Source organism: Dioscorea cayenensis, chromosome 5, assembly GCF_009730915.1.
Source record: "Dioscorea cayenensis subsp. rotundata cultivar TDr96_F1 chromosome 5, TDr96_F1_v2_PseudoChromosome.rev07_lg8_w22 25.fasta, whole genome shotgun sequence".
Lineage (NCBI taxonomy): Eukaryota > Viridiplantae > Streptophyta > Magnoliopsida > Dioscoreales > Dioscoreaceae > Dioscorea > Dioscorea cayenensis.
Window position 1 is genome coordinate 14,964,564 of NC_052475.1, and position 23,993 is coordinate 14,988,556.

At 36.4% G+C, this 23,993-nt stretch overlaps 2 protein-coding genes across 2 annotated transcripts; one reads left to right on the plus strand and one right to left on the minus strand.

Moving 5' to 3' along the window:
- The first annotated feature begins 14,695 nt into the window (after positions 1–14,695).
- Positions 14,696–15,684, plus strand: LOC120260457 (embryo-specific protein ATS3A-like). Its single transcript, XM_039267937.1, has 2 exons — positions 14,696–14,970; positions 15,044–15,684. The coding sequence occupies exons 1-2, from the start codon at positions 14,839–14,841 to the stop codon at positions 15,452–15,454; spliced, it is 543 nt and encodes a 180-aa protein (XP_039123871.1). The 5' UTR covers positions 14,696–14,838; the 3' UTR covers positions 15,455–15,684.
- Positions 15,685–16,149: 465 nt separating this feature from the next.
- LOC120260595 (protein BUNDLE SHEATH DEFECTIVE 2, chloroplastic) lies at positions 16,150–18,248 on the minus strand. The gene is made up of 4 exons (XM_039268104.1): positions 18,007–18,248; positions 17,717–17,780; positions 16,546–16,642; positions 16,150–16,434 (listed from the first exon to the last, which is right to left on the minus strand). Exons 1-4 carry the CDS (start codon positions 18,235–18,237, stop codon positions 16,356–16,358), a joined length of 471 nt encoding a protein of 156 aa, XP_039124038.1. The 5' UTR covers positions 18,238–18,248; the 3' UTR covers positions 16,150–16,355.
- Positions 18,249–23,993: the final 5,745 nt, after the last annotated feature.

Consider the following 23,993-nt stretch of genomic DNA (forward strand, 5'->3'; position numbering starts at 1 on the left):
CATGTTGATGGTCTTGTGGAGTGGTCTCGTCCTCTCCAAAGGCCCTCTTGTCAAGCCTAAGGTACACCTCGCCGAATCGGTGCTAATGAAAGCTCCCCAATAACTATCTTCCAAGAGAATCGCGCTGTCGAAGTCGGAAAACCACTCCAAAATCCTTGCTAAAACCCCTCTAAACCCTAGCCGCTGGCCGCTGGCCTCTCAAAAGATAGATAAAAGATGGGAAAAAGGATGCTGAAATCGGGCTGAAAAACGGCTTTAAAAAAGTTGGAATCGGGTATCCACATGGGTCTGTGGATGTTCCACATGCCCTTGTGGAATTTCCATACAAGCCTATGGAATTTCCACACGCCTATGTGGATTTTCTAGAATTTTGATTTTTCGGCCGGTTGTGAATAGTAATTGCTACAGTAAAATGATGCAATGATTTTCTACAGTAGCTTGTTACGGTACCCCCACCAAAAACATTCCCGAATCCACTTTTCGTCGAGGCAACAAAAACGGGACTTCATGCCTCTTTAACTCATTGCAATTGCTTGAATACATGGAGGTTGGCACACATTCACGTATCTTTGAGCCCAACTTGTGTCCTCGCGTTTGTTCCTTCCAAGATTTCATCAAATAATGCGTTCACGATCTACTTTGGCTTCTTTCTTCCATATTTGGCTTCACAACCCTACATGCGCAACAAAACACAAATGTACATGTCTTAGCGCTAAAATCTGATAAAAATAATGCTCATTGTATGAAAAGAATACTTCGCATTCTTAATACACAAGCACTTATCAAGCCATTTTGGCACCTTCCAATGTGGAAAGCAACGAAGAAAAGTCAAGGGAAATTAAAAGCAAGTACAGCTGGTGCCAAGGAGTCCCATGCACTTGAGTCTTGCCTGAATTACTTTCCCGGTGAGATCTTCTCATTTTCTAAATCTATTGCTCATTAGTGATGTGAAACTCTTTATGAGGGTAAGGAGGTGCTCGATCTTCATGAGCCTCTTTGAGTTTTGCAAGTACATCAAGCCTGTTCACCTGCTCGTGTATCCATTTAGCATTGGTAGCACTGAGCATCTAGAGAAATACACGGTTCATGCATATGACTATGTACATGATCGTGCACTCCAAAGACCCAAGTCCTCCCGAGAAGAACACGGCTATGTATATGACTTACATAACCATGTACATCCAAGAACTTAAACAACATAGTCCAAAGAAAACACGGGCTGAAGCAAGATACACGACTGTGCATCTCAAGAGTTAAGAAACAAAATCATCCAACTACACGACCAGATAAAGAGATACACGGGCGTGTACACCCATCCATATACCCCGGGAGTCAGAGTTTCCAGTAATCTAGAGATCTACACAGGCAAAGTACACATCAGTGTACTTGGCAGATTCTTAGGGTTATAAATAGAAAGCATAAAAAGTTATTCAGGGGCCTGATTTGGGAAAGTGACTATTGAGTGATGGCTAGGGTTTGAAGATGAATCGAAGGAAGAAGAGGGAGTTCAAAGGAGCTACTGAAGTGATGATCCATGGTGATGATATCGGCTCACAGTGATTCCTATTGTTAAGACATTGAGAGGGGTTTCTTCTTTTATGTTTAGTGTTCTAGGTCTTTATTTCCATTGCTTTGAGATGAACATGAACCCCATGGAAGGGTAACTTCCTTGGGTGATCAGATTTGATATAGCTTTCAACGATTTCATTTTCATATTGCTTTTAAAATAGATTTTCTTTGGCTTTTTTGGGTTCATCTATATCTTTATTTTGTTGATTTAGTGTAATGAGAGGGCCTATCTCATTTTGATTGCATTATTGAGATAGAGAGATTCATCACATGAGATTAACTATACTAGAAGGGAATTAAGAGTGTGAGCTAGAGATAGGCCACTTTAGATTCCTCTAATTTAGAGTCATGTAGCGAGAGCTCCGATTTCTATTAGGAATTTCCTCGATCTCTATGCAATCATGTAAAAGTAATATTAGAAGAGATTCAATCCTACCATAGCATTGAATTAGGTATTTGGGAGTTTTGAGAGAGCACCGGATATATATTTGAAATCCCTCGGTCCAACAATACTAGGGATTGACCTATTTTTAATTGTAATCATTTTAACTCTAAATTCCTAAGTGAAATTTTATCCAGACATCTTCTTCTTCTATTGATTTCTTAATGCTTACACTTGTGATTTTGGTTCTTTTCATTCTTAAAGTTAGTTGATTTGACACTCATTAATACTTTGCTCTTAGCTAGATAGTAAGATTAGATTCAGTACTTCTACTATTTAGTCCTTGTGGATTCGACCTTGCTTCTTAGCACTTTATTATATGATCGACACATACACTTGTATGTATCCCTATCTGAAGGTGAAAGGATCAAGGCAAAGACACTTTATCCGATTTTCTTCCTTCCTTTTATTTTTGTTTAAAAGATCTATGAGTGTTGGCTTTGTTCACATGTTACTACTTATCTTACATACTAATACTCCATGAATATCTCCTCTAATCATTTTGATGATTAAGTGATCTGAATCTATTTGATTTATATGATCTGATTTGTGTGGTTTATTCTAAGAATGTAGAGTTTGCTTTTCTACCATGTATAACCTTTGCTATTAAATTAAGGTGTATCATATGACTGTGAGCTCTATGATTTACTTGAGAAATAATTAAAGATTGTAGAAATGGGGGGATAAGTGCGTGAAATTTTGAGTATTCATTCAGAAAAACTATGGAAATGTGAAATGTCAAATAATTGATGGTTTATATACAAGAATTGTTGAAGAATGTTAAAAGTTGAAACTATTGGACATATGTACGAAATTATCACAAACATATAAAAATATGAAAATCTTGGATTTATTTGCAAAATTATGAAAAAGGTGAAAAAGAAGAGTTTGGGGGTTTATTTGTAAAAAAAATTGATAATATCAAATGTGAAAAGTTAGAGGGTCTAATTGCATAAGTTGTGAAATTTGTGAAAAAGGAAGAGTTTGTTTTCTAATGTAAGTTATGAAATTTGTGAAAAAGGAAGAGTTCTTTTTGGTTCTTGTGTTAAATTTTGTATAGCAAAACTTGATGTGCTTGATTTGCGTTGTTGCTTAGTTAAAACTTGATGGTGGATTGTCATAGCTATTGTTGCCCTAGGCAATGGCATGACTTGGTGAGCTTGAATCCATAGTTATCGTTGCAAAACTTGACGTATTTGAGAGCCTTGGTTGCAATATTGCTTTTGAGCACACACTAGAACCTAAGAATGTACCTGGCAAACTATGAGAGCGAGTGAGCATCATTAAGTTCTTAGGAAACATCCTGGGGCTTTGTTCTCTTGTTGTTGACACTCAACTCAGTTGCCTATTATCTCCATCTGTTCCCTTTTTCTTTTACTTCTTTTCTTTCCCTTTTCTTTTGAATTAATCCTATCACTAATTCATTATTCACTAAAGATCAGTGTTGAGCAAGTACTTTTAGTCCATTCACTGAGGTTCGACAACACTACCCCTCGTGGGGTACCACTATATTACTTGTGTGTGACCCATGCACTTACAGAGAACACATCACCCTTGAAAACTTCTCTCTTCTTTTACCCATTGATGAGGTCAAACGCAAGGTGCACTCTCTCTTTGTGAGTTTCTCACCTTTGTCTCTTGACGCTCATACGAAGGTTCTTGAAGGCTCCTCTTTTCTTTGACCCACTGATAAGGTCCAATACAAGGTAGACTCTATCTTTGAGAGTTTTTTTTTCACGTTTTTCCTCTTAAAGTTAACAGGGACATCCTTGAAGACTTATCTCTTCTTGACCTACTACTGTGGTCCAATGCTGAGGACTTTATGTTTTGAAATTTTCTCACCCTTGTCTCTTGAAGCTTACAAGGAGGTCATTGAATGCCCTCTTGAAAGATCTTGGTCGCTGACGAGGTCTAATGTATGATGGACTCTCTCTTTAAGAGTTGCTCACTATTATCTCTTAACAATAACAACAAGGTGAATGAAAACTCTTCTTTGAAGAGTTTGGCCTGTAATAGAGTAAAATGCAAAATGTGTTGTTCTCCTCTTATATGATAAAGTAAGAAAAAGATGCTTTATGAGATGAGAGTAAACCTTTCTCCAAGCAAAGGATAAAAATAATGGCTTCTCAAATGTTGATTAAGAAACGAAGCCAATACATTAGTTGATGAATTGATAAAGAGAGTTCCTGCAAAAAAGTAAGTGTTCCTCATTAGTTAGTGGGCATGATATTTCAAGTCGAGAAAAGCTTTCTAATATCGAAAAGAAACCAAGATAATGACTCAAATATGTTAGACAGTCATGGCTTGGTAATCTAAAAATGAAATGACAATTGTAGCTCTTAAGGCCCAAGACACATAAATCAAAGACTCAAAAGTTGCACAAGAGTCTTGAAGGCTTTATGAGTGTAAAATACTGAAGTTTTCAAACATTAAAGTTAAAAGAGATCAAGCTCATGATTACAACTTGAGATCCATTGCAAATTGAAACAATTCAAACCAATCAAGTTGGAGATCTAATTATGTGAAAGGTCATAAGTTGATGATGTGCAAGTCAAGTCTTAAAAGCATGGTAGAGTCAAGATATAAAAAAATCTTTCAAATGAATGACAAATGAACTTTGGTAGCTCAGACATCAAGGAATCAAAGAATTGAAGAGTTTTATAATTTAAAAATTACAAGCTTCACGAGTATGGCATGCTAAAGTCTTCAAGAATTAAAATTGAAAGAAATCAAGTTTGCCAATCATAAACATAGTGAGATTGTAACCTAAGATCCGAATAATACCCAAGATGCAAACTCAAAGAAAAAAACTGGAAAAAGATCAAAGTCAACAAAGTCAAACAAGATAACTAATCGTATGTTTGGTAAAGGAACTGAGAGGAACTGAAATCATGTAGACTCAAATCATGTAGAGATAGAAGAAGTTTAGAAAAGTAAGGTTAGGAGAGAAAATAGTGTTTATATTCATAATCAAGTTCACGTATTCATGTACCCTTTCAAAATTAATAAAATTAATTTTTATGATAAATCTTTCTAGTTTACATTTGTTTTTAATCGGAGGTTCTCATGACGCTGTCTGGAGTAAATGATATTAGAAACTTACCCCTAAGGAAAGTTATGAACCCACAATTTCTTGAAATCCTAAGTAATTAAAATTTGATTTGTGATCCATTATTTTTGGCAAGTAAGGCTGGGAGAAAATAAAGGACTCAACACACATCTTAAAATATTTTGGGTTATTGTACATCTTTCATTAGAAAAACTTTAAAAAGTATTTCATATATTCCATATTGATTTAGGTTCTATTTTAAAATTTATTTTAAAGTGATCCAATTGTGGGAAAAAAACCAATTTCTTTTTTAGTTTGATGGGTTCTCGTTTTGTCACCATTAACTAGGTAGACATCGAGAAGCTAATAAGAATTTTGATAGGTACTATGGTTGCCTACTATACGAAAGTATACATGTTGGTAAAGTAATATAGAGTGTTGTAAAGCAAGGTTATTGGGTCAAATGAAACTACACAATAATAGAATTAACTCTAAACCTGACAATTGCCTAATCAAAATAATGGAGTGTAAATGAAAAGAAAAACTAAGAATAAAAAAAAACGCAAATAGAAAGTATGTCAAAAAGAGCATAAAGAAAGTGTGTTCGACCATAGACTTCCCCAAGGGTTTGTTAGGTCCTAGATAATGGTTGCATAACGTCTTGTAATTTAGTTGAACCGGGAGAGTTCCTAAAATATACTAGCCCTTTCTCAAGGTGAATAGCAACTAGTCCTATAAGCTGTTGATACAGACTACCCTATGACCACAATACACTCTATGAACTCTTTATAGAGAAAACACACATTCCAAAGATAGACAACTCTTTTCTTGAAACAATTACCCCTAATCCCTTTTCTTTCGAAGCAATTACCCCGAATCCCAAATGAAGTAAGATCAGAATCCCTTCCTAAAACTACTCCCTATGATTGCATTACGGATGGAACCTTATGCCAATTGATGCATACCGCAAGAGCATGGATCATTCAAGTAGTAAATAAAATATTGTTCCCACGAGGACTTTGTTGCTAACTACCAATTTCTTGCAATTAGGGTTTTTTAGGTGAATCGATAGATATGTGAATTGTGGACATAATAAGTAATGAAAACTAAAACTAAAAAAATCAAGTTATCAATGGCTTAGATGATTAATTCAGATTGTAAGGGCTTCTAGAATTAAGATTCACGGCAATGATAGATAAAAGACTTTGTATTGACTCTTTTTTGGTTAAATTTAATTGCTTTGAAGGTGGAATATCCTAGGATACTCACTATTTTTATTCAAAATATACCAAGTTATCTAACTTAGAACAACTCCTACTTTCATGGTAATTGTATCTAATTAGATCCTTTATGTTCTATGGCATCCAGTAATCCTCAAGAAATTATAATCTAGGATTTCAGGTTCAATTCTAGGGTTCCAACACCTTAGTTCACTTTTCAATCATTCCTTTAGTGTTCAAAATCATGCAAATTTTAGTGGCACAACTCATTCACAAGCATTAAGTACCATACAATTGAATCAAAAGCAAATAACATTTAGAGGAAAATAGAAGTCAATACATCATCAATTATCTAAACATTGGGCTAATCTCAATCCTAGAACAAAAGATCTACTCTTTCATGTTCGATTTATAAACTAAAAGGTTCATATCAATCATATATCAAAACATTGAATAAATTAAAGAAAAATAAAAAAGACTCTTAATCCTCCATGCATGATGTTTTTGTAGATCGATGAATCTCTCCGTTGATCTTTGTCTTCTTTCTCCTTTATGATAGCTTTAGATGATCCCTAACCCTTAGAGAAATTGTACCCTTCTTCTCATATCTAAAAGATGCTTTAAAATTCTTTTCTTGGCCTTATATAAAGAGAGGATTAAATTAGGGTTGTGAAGGCGGCAAAGATCTACGGCTATCTTAGCTAGCACGGGCAGGTTATGCTTCTCCTAGGGTTTTAGTCTTTTAAATTTCTGCACCATGATCGATGGATGTGGTAGCTACCACAGGTCACTCGCGTTTCAAATAAAGGCCAAACTCCACCTATTTGGATGTAAACAGATAAAGAATAGTAACTTGAACTAGAAGAGTAAAATTCAATTAAAAACATAGGGAAAGATGCATTACTAACTAAGAAATGAGACCTAAATCTATTAAAATATACTATAAATTTAACACTTATCACTAACTCACTCGGAAGGATCACGGGAGGAGAAATCTCAACTCCAAAGTGCCCTATCCTTAGGTGAACTCGTGATCCCCTTCAATTGCCACTTTTCTATACTAGGTGAATCTTTCAATTCATCACACAAGTACATCAATCATGAATTCTTGGCTTTAACTATAATTGAACCCAAGATAATGAAACACACATAATTGAATTCAACGATGATATATTGCAATTGATCAATTAACACAAAGCATTCAAAATCCACAATCAATGTCTATCAAAATTTAAACCCTAGGTTCCATTTATGCCCAAACACTAATAAGTTATTTCTCAATCAAAGGAGAATACTCATGCAATCCAATCTAGATAAGATAAATTAATGAAAACATAAAAACCGTTTTCTCTCTTTGCCTCTTGGGATGCTAATGAACTCTTCTCTTATCTTCTACAAACACCGCCAGGGATTCTCCTCGACGGCTTCAATGGTGTCCTAGATGGTGGATGACCCTCTCCCTCTTGTTAAATCACTATAGATGACCTTGTGAATTTCTTCCCCTTTTTTCCTTTCTTGGCCATCAAAATATTTTTCCTAAAAGATTTACCAGAATCTGTTATGCCTAACCACTTACGGGCTACTTACAGATGTAAGAACAAGAACGTAAGGAGTTGGAGATGATGGGTTCCATGCCTTATGGGCATCTTTCGGCTGTAAGCTCTGCCTGTAAAGTTTTCGGTCTTGGTGTTATGGTCCAACTTACTGCCGTAAGTGCTGAACCAAAAACTTCTCAGGATGGTGCTTGTGATCTTTTTTCTCGATGATAAGTGCTTAATTATGCATATTTTATATATTAATTACACTACGTTTTGCACGTAATTTCATATGTTTAGTGCCGAACTAGTACATAATCACATTCTTTTGATCGTCGGGGGCTTTTATTGCCTTTTAAGGCCAAAAGAGCAAATATGTAGGTGATTTTAGGCAGATCGGACTAAAATACAAGTTTGATAACATCATGATGGCCTCATCACGGTCGTTGGCACACCTCTTGTGTGTGTATACCGCAAGTGCATGGGTTATTGAAGTAATAAAATACCCCGGTGACTGGGTAGTCAAATCCACAGGGAGTAGATGTTCAAAAACAAGAAGTATTGCTGTTTAGCTAAAGTGAAAACGAATTTGTGATTTTGATTCAAAATATCAATTCAAATAAAAATAAAAGGAGAAAAGAGAAAGCAAGAGGAATAAAGAGAGGTAATCGATGGTAAAATGGGGTACTTGGATGATGCTTACCCTAGGACTATCATTTCAAGTGCAAAACTAATATTATGTCTCCTTAATTGAGATCTAATAAGTTGCGTAGATCCAAAGACACATGGCCCCAAACCTAAGGTCAACACTGTGCCCCGACGGAAAGGGATACTCTCAACACCTCACACTATATGATACTGCTTTAAGCTCTAGGGACTCTAAGTAATAAACCTTATTTCCTAATCTAGATCAAACCATTTGGTCCAGGAGAAAGATCCCTAATTATAATTAAGCCTCACCATTTAAGGATTACTCAACACTTCGCTCTGTTACTCGCGCAACTAAGCCCAGTGGAATTTGTCTCTTAGCACTTCACTCTATCATTATTGCAAAAAACTCATGGAATGTGGAGGTATGATAAATCACGTCGGAGGGGAAAAGGGACGTTCCTCTGCCTCTTAACTCACCTTCTCAACCCTCTTCAACCTTGCTAAGTCTAACCCTAATGAAGTGTTACTCATTCAAAAGGATTACCTAAATAGATTCTCAACCATAGTGTCACTCTAAGGGAAAATCAAATCAATAAACACACAAGATTGAAACTCAATTAAAACATCAATTAAAAAACATAATAGAAGTCAATGAAACAAAATCATCCTAGGGTTTACAAGTCCAAGAACCCACTAGCGATTTAGCTCTCCATGGAGCAATATAAAATCAAAGATGAAATCAAAAATAAGCGCAAGCAATTTATAGAGATAATTCCCTTTTCATCCGTGTCAATTGTTTTCAAGAGCCGCCTCGTCTTCTCTAAATACTCCTCCATCGAGCCTAGGGCATACCTCACCGAATTGATGCCGATGAAAGCTTCCCCAATAACTCTCCTTCGAAAGAAATTGATGTCGAAAGCCATAGAAACACTCCAAAATCCCAGCAAAAACCTCTCTAAGCCCTAGTTGCACTCTCCCCAAAAGATAGGCAAAAGATCCCCAAAATAAACTCTCGAAGCGGTATTTAAACGGTTGAAATCGGGATTTCACACGGTCATGTGAATTTCCAGGCTTCTCATTTTCTGCGCACTATGAACAATAACTGCTACAGTAAATAATTGCAGTGCTTTCTTACTGTCGCCTGCTATAGTATTTTTACTGCAATACTTCTGAATTCATTTTCTTCATCGAGGCTGCATGGTTGGGCACACATCCATGCAGTACATCATGTCGCATCTTCACTTTCAACCACATTGACAAAGTTCTTGACAATGTTAGACAAGTTGGAACATATGAGGGTAACTGCCTTTGTGCCCCTCCAATTTATAGATGCACATTGTGGAGGTTGGCACACACCCATATGCCTATAATCACAACTTGTGCCTTGATCCTTGTTCGATACAAGGGATTCCTTAAAAATCGCGTCCATGATTTATTTTTGCTTCCTTTCTTCCAAACTTGTCTTCACAATACTAATTGCACAAAAGAACACAAATACACACGAATGAGCCATAAAATCTGATAAAATTGATGCTCAATGTAAGAATAGTATACTTAGTAATACTTATACACAAGTACTTATCAGTTGTAGTCCGACCCCGCCAAAGTACAAGATCCATAGGACGACATCATAGGAGCCACAATGGTTATTGTATACATAATGCATGTGGTCAAAATATAAAACTCCTATAGCCAGACTGTTCTAGAGCGTGACTTATGGCCCAAGAAAGAGATTTTGATCACAACAGTCATTCTAACCCCGTGTCGGACAGATTAAAAATAACCATAGAGTTTATGATTTTGGGGGAAGGATATTCTACCTAATTAGGTTAAAGGTGGCTGGATTTCTGGAGTTTGGTACGGTTGGAGAAAAGATTCATCATGATTTTAGTGAAATCCGATGAGTTTTTCAAGGAGAAGTTAATGCACATTTATAGTGGAGGACGCGCGAAGAGATTCAGTGTGATCTTGACTTTCTCAACCTCAACTATCAAAGATCTATTGGAGGGAGATAGTTTAGGATTTTTATTACATTTCTTATAGATTCTTTATATTCTTTGATCCTTATTCTTGTATCCATGGGAGGACCGAATTCCAAGTGGAATTGTATAATGATGAACCTAGTCATTTACTTGTGAATATTGATATCATTGGTAATATATTATTTATAGTTGTTTGAGATTCATTACATGTTTGAATTTTAATTATTGTGTTGATGTTATGAGGAAGAGATTCTCACTCATTAGAACACCCATGCTTTGTTAGATCTATAAATGTCCTAAAAGATTAGGCATAGCTATATTTCTGGATTAGGATTTAGTTATCCTTTTTGTGGCGTTCTTGTTCCTAAGGCAAAGATAGGAGGCTGGGTTGGAAGAGATTCAATCTTAAGCTCCTAGGGCTTCATACCTAGTTGCTAAGAGATTGGGACCAGTAGGCCTCTGAATTCCCCCGGTCCAATACTAGACAACATTGTCATACTTTATTTCACATCACAAGTAAGTACTGAGAGAATCCCCATATGGGTACCTACTCCTTCCAATTACGCCTCAAACTCCTCAACTGTATATTAGTTGTTAATTAGTAGAAGTGGATTTATTTTGCTTGATTTATCACCGTAGATGTTAGTATAAAATCATGCCCAATTTTACACTTATCAATTTTCCTAACAGGTGCTCTTAGTAATTAAATATTATCCTGTGGAGGAGGTGAAAGAAATGCAAGAAGAAAGGAAAAGGGAAGAATATGATATGAACCCTGCCAACTGGTGATGAACCACATAACATAACTAACCTAGTTATTTGCTAATGCTAGCTTAGGATGGAACCTCGACCTGTTGATTATGTCAATTGTTAAGTGATTGTGTATTAGTAATACGAAGCATTCTTTTCTTACGATGTGCATTACTTTTCCCAGAGTTTATCACTAATGCATGTGTATTTGTGTTCTTTTGTGCATGAAGGGTTGTGGAGATAAATATAGAAGAAAGAAACCAAAGTAAATTACGAGTGCACTTAGTTGACTAAATCTTGGAGTGAATAAACGTAAAGATACAAGTTATGCTCAAAGACATGTGAGTGTGTACCAACCTCCGTGGTGTTCAAGGAAATATGCAAATTGGAGTGGCACAAAGGCAGTCACACTCATGTGTTCCGACTTATGCAAAGCTTAGGCTATCATCAAATGTGCTTTTATTTGAAGATGTAACGCAATCTATAGCGTAGATGTGTGCCTGTTTATGTTGCCTCAATAAAAAGTGTGGATTCGGGAGTATTTTGACGGAGTACTAGAGTAGGGTACTATAGTAATTTACTGTAGTAGTTACTGTTCACAGGCCACAGAAATCAATTTCCTAGAGATTCACACGGGCGTGTGAAAATTCCACACGCCCATGTGGATGCCTGATTCCAGCCCTATTTAAGTCGCGATTTCAGCACGATTTGAGGATTCTCTTTTCCATCTTTTGGCTATCTTTTCTCTCACCTTTGGAGGCGCCCACGGCTAGGGCCTGGAGAGGCTTTGGCTAGGTTTTGGAGGGGTTTATAGCCTTCGACATAGCGTTTCCTTCAGAAGAGCGTTATTGGGGGAGCTTTCGTCTGCACCGATCCGGTGAGGTGTGCCCCAGGCTTGACAAGGGGACCTTTGGAGAATACGATGCCACTCTACAAGACCATCGACATGAATACCAAGGGAGTTTTATTCATGGATTGCATATTTTTACTTTTTGATTTTATTATTGATTGTATTTTGCTTAATGAAGAGCTAAACCCATAGTGGGTACTTGGAGTTGTAAAACCCTAGGATGATGTTGTTTCTTTGACCTTTCATTATGCTTCCTTTAATTGATGTTTTAATTGAGTTCCAATCTTCAATGCTTATTGAGTTGATTTTCCCTTAGAGGACACTAGGGTTGAGAATCCGTTTTGGTAATCTTTATGGATGAGTGACACACCATGATGGTTAGACAATACTAGATTGGAGAGGGTTGAGAGGGTGAGTTGAGAGGTAGCGGATCGTCCCGTTTCTCTTCCGGAGTGATTTATCTTACCTCTATGTTCCAAGAGTTCTTTACGGTCACAATAGAGTGAAGTGCTAAGAGACGAACTCCGCTGGGCTTAGTTATGCAAGCAATAGAGTGAAGCGTTGACGTAATCTTTGGTATCTTGGGCTTAATTGTGACTAGGGGCCTTTCGCCTGGACCAAAGAGTTAGATCTATTTTAGGGAATAGGGTTTATCACTTGGAATCCCTAGAGTTTAAAGCAACCTAGCACAGTGTGAGGTGTCGAGACTAAGAGATTTCTCCACCGGGGCATAGTGTTAGTCACGGTTGACCCTAAGTTTTGGGACCATGAGTTTAAGGAACTTCACGACTCATTAAGCATTAGTTAGGGAACATAATGATCGTTCTTGCACTTGAAACAATAGTCCTAGGGTGAGCAATGTCTGGGTGGCCCAATTATCGTCGATTGTCTCTCCTATCTTTTATTTGCGCCTCCTTCTTCTTTTCTTATTTCTATTTTTATTAATTATTATTCACATCATTATCGATTCATCTTCATTCTAGTTAAATAGCAATCTTTGTGTTTTAAATCACTATTCCCTGTGGATTCGACTACCCACTTACCGGGTATTATTACTTCGACAAACCCCTGCACTTGCGTTACATACGCAAAAGACCGTTTGTCATTAATCAAGAACCTCAGTATGTGAAGATGCCACGAACAGTTGCTGAAGGCTATTTGATAAGTCGAAGGTTAAGCACCACGGAAACTTCGATAAACTCAAATAGTTTTCAAAGAACCAAAAAGAGAATTCAATAATCTCACAATTTTCTAGTAAAAGATAATCTCTTAGTTTAGCCGAAGAGGCTTCTTAAATATAGGAGACATTGAATTGTGACAACCAACAAAAACCCTAAATTAATGCCAATATTCGTAAATTATTGAAACCAAATAGGAAAAACATTAATTTCTTATCATGCAAGCCTTACAATCCCCAAATTAAACCAAACTATATAAGGAATAAAATAACAAATATTTTGCTAAAGATGATTATCTAGTAAAGCTAAAATTTGTAAGTAATGCTTAATTTTGATTTATGTCTTTTATGTTGCATCTTTGACGATTCTTCTTTTTGGGTTATCACAAATTTGAATTTGATTTTAAATGATAGATTTTTCATAATATGACACACCTTTGTCACCTTTAATAGATCTTCACAAATTAAATTGTGTCTAAACTTCTCAAATCAGTCCATGCTCCTTGAATTGTTTACTTCATGAACGAATGGTCGGACCAATTGGAGCTTAAATATGAGCATTTTTAATCATGTTTTCATCAGAAGGAATAAAGATTTTTTAAATTTTTTTTAAAAAGTAGGAAGATAACAAATTAAAAAAATAAAAAAAACATAAATCAGTATTTTACTTATTTTGTTTTTTTTTGTATAAGTAATTTTGCTAACCGATAATCACAGTAGATGATATCCACAAAATTTTAGGTTGTTGAAAATGTGTAAATAATCACATCATTCACACAGTATATTTCTAAATACTTTTATAGGTTAGTTTTCATATTTAATTATATCAAATATTTTTAAGAAATATAAATTTTATTTATGAAATTATGCATGAATAATCTGTCCCCTCATCCATGTGGTGATTACATTCCCTATTTTCTGCATTACTTTGGTCACGATCCAAACAAAAAAAAAATTGATTACTATACTTCTTATTTTCTTTTAATTCATCATTCCCTCTACTTTAATCACATGCCTATAAATAATTTATCGATATTTTTAGAAATAATAATTATTAATGACATTGATAATTCTTAAATATCATATGCATATTTACTTAAAAACTTTTAATTTTATAAAATGAAAAAAATGAGACAACAGATGATGATAAATATAAAAAATATGCCGATATTTTTTTTTAAAAAAAAAAAATTTAAACATGATGATCCTTTGAGTAGATCAATTAATTGTAGGACTTTTTAATTAATTTTGACTCCAGTCAAAACCGATTTCATACAATATTTTTAAACAGGATATTTCTTTAATTTATTTTAATATCTGACATCAAATAAAATCCCATATCCTTTTTTGAAAAATCTACTTTATAATCATAAGATCACATGATCATGCCACGTATATTAATATATACACAAATCGAAGTCTCTCTGTTCACTGTTTCAAGTCAAGCTGACACATCGGGTTCGCAGTAATGTGGCACGCACGAGATCAGTACCAGCGCTCGTGTCAAAGCATCCACAACCACATGCTCTGGTCTCCACTTATTATTAATTAAGCCCTTTCTCATTTCTTGGGATCATTCTGGAACGATCTCCTCCCACAACCAGATCATCTCAATGGCGAGATCCACGCCCTTTTTCCTACTCTTCCTCGTCTTCTGCATCTCCTCACCATCTTCATCGTCGTCCTCTGCCGTAAACCCTAAACCTGAAGAGCTCGCAACCTTCAAACCCCAAGACACCAGCAAGGTATTCGATGAAATGTGTCAATGAAGTAGTTCATCGCATTTAATTCCAAAAACCTTGTTGTTGTTTTTTGCAGGTTGGTCGTTTAAACAACGTGAGGGGTGGTTGTTCATACACGGTGAAAATCAAGACGAGCTGCTCTTCCCCTCGGTACACTCGAGACATGATCAGCATCGCCTTCGGCGACGCCTACCGCAACGAGGTATACGCGCCGCGGCTGGACGACCCATCGTCGGGGGCGTTCGAGAGGTGTTCGACGGACACGTTCAAGATGCAAGGGCCCTGTGGGTATGGTGTATGCTACTTGTATGTGCGCCGTGATGGTTGGGATGGGTGGACACCCGAATGGGTTCAGATCTTGGAGACTAGTTATCACCGCTTTGTGAACTTTTACTATGGATCTCCGATCCCGAATGGTGTGTGGTTTGGGTTTAATAATTGCCCACGTTTGGTGACCCGACCAACTGGTGGTGCTCAACTTGTGTAGCGTATGCAGATGTGATGATCCTTTGTTTTTTTTTTTCTGATTTGAGTTGGGTTACAGTGTCATGGATCCTTTCTGAGTGTTGAAGAAGTAGTAGTGTCTGTATCAATGCATCCTTTGTTTATGTCTATTCTTGTTGAGAAGATGATGGATGCTAAATTACTAAGGCTAAGGATCTTTGTTAAGAAATAAGATGAGAGATGGGATGATATGGTGGTATTGTCGTTTATGAATGCATTTTGTTTTTGTTTTGTGATGGAATGTGGAGTAGGTAGAGGTTCGCTTCCTCCGCTCGTTTTTTTTTTATTTTTATTTTTTTGCAAAATGATAATGTAGCAAGTTGTAGTTGCTGAGTTGTTTTCCTACAGTTTTTAAAATTTTACTCTAGTTTGATCCCTACAAAACAAAGCGCCTGTATCTCAGTGGATAGTGCGTCTGTTTCCTAAGCAGAAAGTCGTAGGTTCGACCCCTACCTAGTGCGCGCACCATCTCTTTAGTTTTCAGATTTTGAACTATAAACTATTTGTTTCTCACCGATTGTAGAAATGTCCACAATGATATATTTTTTTTAATACCAAGAGAGCATCATGACTTTCCACATTTCCGTTTCTCACTATTTGTTTTATTTATTATTTCATGTTCAAATTTGGCTGCGTTTTGTTTCAAGTATGAAATCATTGTTCCAACAAACACAATGCTGATGTTCAAAATCCATTATATTAAGCAACAGATCCACAAAGCAGCAACCACTCCAATATGTCTCAAGGCATCAATCAGAAGATTGTCAAAGCTTGGTTGATATGAAAACCAGCAGTTAATCATACTGCAGATAAAAAAAAAAGACGCTGTTTTGCTATTACATGCGAAAACACTTTTCCTCATTTCCAACTTGTCTCATAAAATCTTAATCATCAGGTGCGTTCATGAATCCACCAATAAAGCCTGCACCGTTGCAATTCCCGCATAAGATATCCCGCTTTCCTCTGCACCACCATAACACAAATATAAACATTTAAACTGACATCCCAACATGATAACTTACTATATGCAATCATGTTTCAGATGATATTGCAATTAAAAGTTATATGAATTACCTGCAGAGCCAACATAATCCCCCTGCTTTAAATTGACCATTAAAGTGATCAACGGAATTCACTCCGGTTCCTTTGCATTGTGTGCACAAGATTGCGCCTGTCAATGGCAAAAGCATTTTTCTTAATTTCCAGATTGCTAATTATTCTATTTATAATAGATGTTAAGCTTCATGATTATCGGTACACAGAGACCAGAAACATGATTTGTTCAAAAGGAAACCAAATGTAGATCACTTGTTAGAAAAGAGTGGTATGTTGACAATGTCAAACATCAAAACAGGTAGATGTATGAAAGAGCAGCAGGAACTCCGAAAATGTCACACAGACCAAACAATGGATAAAAATACTCTGTAATATGAAGACATGTACATGTCCTTAAAACGAGACACCAAAGGACCTTCCTTGGGGACTATGTATTAAAACCACAAGAGTATTATGCAGCACGCAGGTAGTGACTATACACAGATAGATCGATACGTTTATCATATGTTTTCTATAAGAGATAAACCCACAAAGTTAACTCAAAAGACAGCATAGAAATCCATGAGACAAATGCAATCAGCATTTTATGACTAATAACTTCTTACTGAAATCCCTTTCTATATCCTTCAAACACTTTCCTCTCCTAGCTTAACATAAACCACCCAACATCATTTGCTCTCCAAGAGAGATGAATGCACACGTTCCCTCTCTAACATAACATGCAAGACCTTAAAACTTACATGAGAGCGATGAGCTTAATAAAACACCAGTGTCCTTATGTCATCCAGGCACCAAAGACAATAAATTACATTTAAAGTAGGAGCCTTGCATGCAATTGTATTTTTTTTTTATTATGAAAACAATGATCATCAAATAATTGGTAACAGATTCAACTCAACCCTCTTCCTCTGTGAAAGCTGAGACACTGGAGGTGAACATACATCACTATTCACCAAGCCTTCAAGAGCTCTGTTTATCATTGGCAAATTTTTTAAGAGTTAAAATTAGGTGGTTAACCTAGTACACAATGCAAAGTTTTCATCCACGCAAAAAAAATAAAATAAAAAAAATAATAATAATTAAAGCAAAGTTTCAAATGAAGAAACCACACACAGTTGAAATTGAAACAAAATTTAGAAATATGAAACTTGGAAAGCCAAAATATCACAAGTAAAATAAAGCCACCAACCATTTCCATCACAATCGCCACAAACAATGCTTTTTGGCTTTGTTTCTTTGTTGCTACCTGTGGCCTGCTCCAGAAAGAAAACAATCAAAACAATATAATTAAAGAAAACGAAAACAGGAAAAGGGAAACATAAATGGATACTCTTTCAACATGAATACAACAATGATTTTGAGCAATTTTTTTATTTTTATTTCAAACTAAACTTTTATTTGATAACCAGAAGAACAAAAAAACAGGAAAGCTTTTTCTCCTTTCCAAGAGAATCACTGCGAAACAAAAGAGATCCTCACCTCAACCTTGAGAGATTGAAAAGAGGAAGAAGATTTCTGAGAGGTAGTGACACGAAAACCAGAAAGGAAAAGATTGGTCCTGTGGGTGATCAACAGCGGGTTGGCTGGAGCAACCATAGCATTCACAGACGTTAAACTGGAAGCATTCGCCATTACTATTGAAAAAGAAAAAAAAAAGAAAAAAAAATTCAAGAAAGATGGATAATAGATGGAAGAGAGTGGAGGAGACATGGAGCAACAGAGGTTGAGAACCAGATAAATGGATATGGAGATTTTTTTTAATTTACCATTCTGCCATTGTTTTTGCCTTTTATTTATAAAATTACCCCTTGCCATTAAGCTGCTGGATTTTCAACAAGACCTTCTCATCATCAATTTGTCTTCCTCACCTGTCATCTTCAAAACAATCTGTTTGCTATCTGATTATCACAAAGGGACTTTAATTTCCCAAATTAGAGATCATCGAGGAGCACATTTTGTTTATTTATTTATCCTAAAACAATTCGAATAAGTAAACTCAACAAGTTAGCTACACATTTAACTTATATTAAACATTTGAACATTTTTACATTATTACCAACACTTCAAAAATCACCATATATCCTATTATTACAATAATTTAACGGTTAAAGTATTTAACTTACATATAAGATATCAAAAGTTGAGTAAAATTTTTAGAGGGTACCCAACTAAGGTGGATCATCATTTTGGGGTTTAAACTTTAATTTAATTAAAAATGGATATCCATTTTTAATTCCATTTCACTGGTTAGGTACCCCGGATAACTTCGGCCACATTTTATTAATGTGGCGGCCGGGAAATCCTCATAAGCAAGGACAAGCCACTCTTGCTCGCAACGTGGTGTTTCCATCTCAGCATTCTTCCAAGTCAATCTTTCCCTCACGTGACCCATTACCCACGTATTGGAGAAACTCTCCAATGGTCGCCATCAACCTCATCTCCTTTCCTTTTTTTATTTCTTTCCCCTTCCGAGAGACACAACTCACAAGAAGAGGAGGGTTTCATCCGTTCATCGAACCTTGGGGTCTTGTGAGGGAGGTGTCGCCCACTATCGCTGGTGTGCAAGAAGAAGAGACAAAGCACCTTGAAGATGGCAGTTAATTGGGAAAGAAGATGAGAAGGAGGACGAAGCACCAGATTACAGTGAGCCCTTTTTCGGAAACCCTAAATCAACATAAATTATTAACTTAAATCAGTTGTTAGATGATTCCAGTTCACATCATTACATTGGGTTCATCTTAATTTAGTGCATTGTGTTCATCTTAAGTTTTTCCAATATTAGTACCATATTACTGAAATTCTATTAATAATGTAAAAAACCCTAAGTTTTCTTGGCTATTGTATGAATTGCAAGAACATCAAAAGTTATAACAACCCAAAGGGTTTAAATGTTCAGTATTTATTCCAAACTAGAGGAGCCAATGTAGATATGGTTTAGATATGCTTTTGATATGATTAAAATATGCTATAGATATGTCATTGCCTGTTTTTTAATCTTTTTATTTGTCTCTGAGTGTAGTTTCTATGCTTAAATTTTTTTTTTTTAAAATGAACCTCAAGTTTATTTTAAATAAACATGAAGTCCACTTTGTTTCTCTGAATGTAGATATGGTCTAGATATGGTTTACATATGCTTTAGATATGTTTAAATTATGTAATAGATATGGCAATGCCTATTTTTTAATATTTTATTTGTCTCTGAATGTAGTTTATATGAATGCATTGTGGTTGTCTGAAATGGATGTAAAATGGAGGAGGCAATGGCGATGGCTGTATTTGTCAGAAGAAGAACCTTAAGTTTTTCCAATGTTTTTTTAAATGAACCTATAGTCTATTTCACACCAATGTGTTGTGCCATCAGTAATGCTTTAATTATAAGCTTAAATTATCTTTTAGATTATTGAAATTATTTTTTTTTTTGAAATGAACCTTAAGTTTTTTTTAAATGAACATAAAGTCCACTTTGTTTCTTTGAATGGAGATATTCTTTACATATGCTTAAATTATGTTGTAGGTATGGTGATGGCTCACCCACAAGTGCACGGGGTCGTCAAGTAATACTCTGTGTGTGACACAGGGGTCATATTCCACGGGGCCAAGGAGCTACCATTACTTCATTTTCACTTTCTATTTAACCTACAACTTCGAGTGCAAGTGTTCTAAACTACTAAAAGATTAAAAAGAACTAGAGGAAAGTGTCTACATGCCAAGGTAATTGGGTGAAAGATCTATGAGGGAAGATGGTCACAGATTCGGATTCCCTCAGGGCTACTAAAGATAGAAGGATGCTAGGGTTACAATGCAGTGGTAGTTTGGGCCAAGAGATTACTAAAAGTATGTTTATCCCGAATCCCTCGACGATGAACCCCTAATCCCATAGAAGTATTGGTGCGGAATCTCTTCCAACCAAATCCTCCTATGATTGCATTAAGCTTAAAGAAATCTCTAATTAGGGTCAAACACAACATCTAGGTTCATCCATAATGGTTGGAGGGGAACAATATACCCAAATCCCTCAGTGTATTTGTATATGGATTCCTTTCAAGCAAAGTGAGTCGAATACTAGGGCGCATCTAGCGCATCCAAGTACAACCTAGAAATTGAATCACAGAGTTCTCATGCAATTCAATACATCAGTGAACACAAAGATTGAACCACAAACCAAACCAAATGCATTAAAAGTAAATCAAAGCATCCGAACAAGCAAGTTCACCCAAAAGTTCACCAGTATTAAGTGACCTTGGAATTAGTTGTCCATACACGCAAATACAAAGTTCAATCTCATGGAAATAACTAAACCAAGTATAATAAAACTCCCTCCAATGAATAGAGGTGAGATGGTGACTCGGATTAAGTGGAAATCTTCCATGTACGCCACAATGAGGGTGGCTTCTCTCGTTGTCTTCAAGCTTCCCCAAGTGAGGGTGATGAAGGGTCATGCCAAGATAAGCTTCTCCACTTGATTTCCACCTCAAATCTACATTAGATCTGGTTTTCCTCCTTGGATTTTGCCTTAGGAAAGTTAGAGCCCCAAAAGTAGACCAAGAATCTCCTTCATAATGCCCTAGGAATGGCATAAAAACCTTATACGGTTTTCTTCATAGCCTGGCTTACAGGCGTAAGCCATCCTATAAGGCCCTTTGGATTTATGCCCAAAATTTCTTTAAAGTACTATAGTAACTGCTACAGTATTCCCTACTACAGTAATCTGCTACAATGATCTCTATTATAATATGATGCAAAATCTCCAGATGTCTTGTGCCCATCCTCACGAGCTCAAGGTTTCCCACAAGGAGAACTTGAGGCCTTGTCATTTCTTCAATCCTTTATACTACAGTGCTTGCTATAGTGCTGCTACACTGCCTAGAGCCCTAAAACATCGTTTTCGATATCGATTTCTTTTTAAATTGTGTTATTGAGCTCGCCTTGTCTTCTTTACGGCCTATAACACAAATAAAACCAATTAAACTATAAAACGACATTGATCCAACAAATACAAATGAATAGTGCCAAAATTATATGTTTAGAATACATAGATTTAGGAACTTATCAAACATCCCCACACCTAAGCATTTGCTTGTCCTCAAGTAAACAAAACATGAAGAACATGGGCACGATGATAAGAGACTAAATGCATGACCTCAAAGAACTCCACAAGCGCAAGCGAAAAGAAATCAAGAAGATGAGTTGTATTGCAAGTAACCAAGTAAAGATAGTCCTGTTTTGTCTAGAATGCTTCCAGTGAGTGTGTCCAAACTTTCACCCTTGCTCTCCCTATTCACTCCACATATGATGACTACCAGCCTTAGAATTGCTAAAGACACATTCAATGATCAATCAAGACCCTTTTCGACCCCTAAGTATAACTCTCGCCTCTATTTACTTATAGTGTAGAGTCCATGAGATCAATGGTTGTTTTTTACTAATGTAGACTGTACAAAAATCTTTCTGGAGGATGCACATGTTGTTTACATATCTACATATACGCATTCATGCTTCACTAGTTGTTGGCTTAAAGCACACTCTGGCTAGGAGTTAGTATCCGTAATTACTTAGCTTATGTGAGCAGCAGAATACTGTCTTTACATCAATTCTATATACATCCTATCTCATGTCACTTGGTCCACTACCTGCCATAACTTCACTTTAGGTTAAAGAAAACAATAATTGAACCAAAAGTTATTAAATGATCATTGAGGAAAGCATTTAACAATCTAATGCTGGAATCAAAATAATGGGTTAGCCGGAATGTGCAAGGTGGAAGTTTTGTGACAAATGTAAAGGGTACACTAGAGATAAAACATGACTTCCTTTCAAGCACAATAAAAAAAATTGCAACTCACATCTATCATTCCTTCAAGCGAAGAAGTTCTTAACAATGTATCATACCTGTCATAAGTAAATCAAGAATGCAATTGAATGAAGTACCCCATCCCCACACCTTCAGTTGCACATTGCCCTCAATGTACATAAAGCATTAGTACATGGTGAAGAATAACAATAAAATACATGGGAAGCATATAAAGAAGCTTCCCCATTTTGTAAGTGAGTAATGTTGCAATATATGCACAAATATAGGGGAGCCTAGCTTGTAGAGGGTGGTGAGAGTGAAGCTCATGTCCTGATAGACCTACAAAAATCAATGAGTATATCACATCTCAAATCTCACAAATGGAGAAAAACATAAGGAAAAGCACTAGAATAGAGAAAGTTTAGCAGGGACTGAACCCTTGCCAACTACAAAGTACACAACAACAATTATAACCACAAAATATAACAAAGTGACTGAAGTAACAACAGAAACAATAAACCCATACGTGTCCGAGAGTCAAAAGAGTTGCTAAGTGTTGGAAGGAAAAGGCGGTGCCATGGATGTGGTGTTGACAAAAGTGGTGCCAACGGAAGAAGAAGACCCGCATATGAAAGATAAAACCTCTGGAGTGAGCTCACGATAAGTGGGTTCATCAATGGCAAAGATCTTGTCCCATCCATATGTAAAATGTGCTCCAAGATGAAACTACCTAAACCCAAGGCTTCTAAGTCATTCCAATCAATCTTCCAAGTAATGCCAAAGGGTTTATGTGCCAATAATGCATACCTTGTTTTGTCTGACACTTGTGTAAAATGTGGTTTGCCAAAGGTATCACCCTACCTTGCTCTCTTGAAGCCACTCATTTAGTAGGCATTCCTACAAGATAAGATGCACAAAATTAAACCACAAACAAAAGAAACAAGGGTTTAGCATGCTAGGGGTGTCAAACAACTCAAAAGGAGTTTAGAGACCCCAAAATATATTTTGCAAGAGTTTCCCTGGTAAATGGAGCTTTGAAAATTTTACAAAGTTGGAAAAAAGCTCATAAAAATATCACAAACCACATCCAAACATTCAACCACAAGATGTAAACTTTAAAAGCATTATAATCCAAGAATAAAAACCAAGTTTAGGATAAACCTTGGGTTAGGGCTTGAAAATCCAATGAGATGACATCCGGTGGGAAAGAAGATTAGAGGAGGAAAAATGGAGAAAAAGGTGAAAAAATGAAGGAAAATGGATGAGAAATGAGAGAGAACTATGAAGAAGAAAGATGAATAGTGGAGAGAGTGAGAGGGTAGCCCCAAATAGCGGGCTATCCGTGCCATGCGGGCAAGCTTGCGCTCTCAAGGCCTCTCGGCCTTGGCTTGCAAGAGGGCTTGCGGCAGCAAGCTTGCCAGCAAGCCCTCTCAGGTTTTGCTCACTGGGGTCCTTGCGGGAGCAAGGGAGCCCGCAAAGGCTCTCGGGAAATTTTCACGGCCATCCTTACGGCATCAAGGATGGTCGTGAAGACCTAGAAAAACACATTTTACACATACCCTTGCTTGCAACCTCAAAACAAATTGATATACAACATCTATAACACCAAAATGCACAAGAATTTACATTCAAATGACACCAAATCAATGAACAAACACCAAGAACTCATAACACG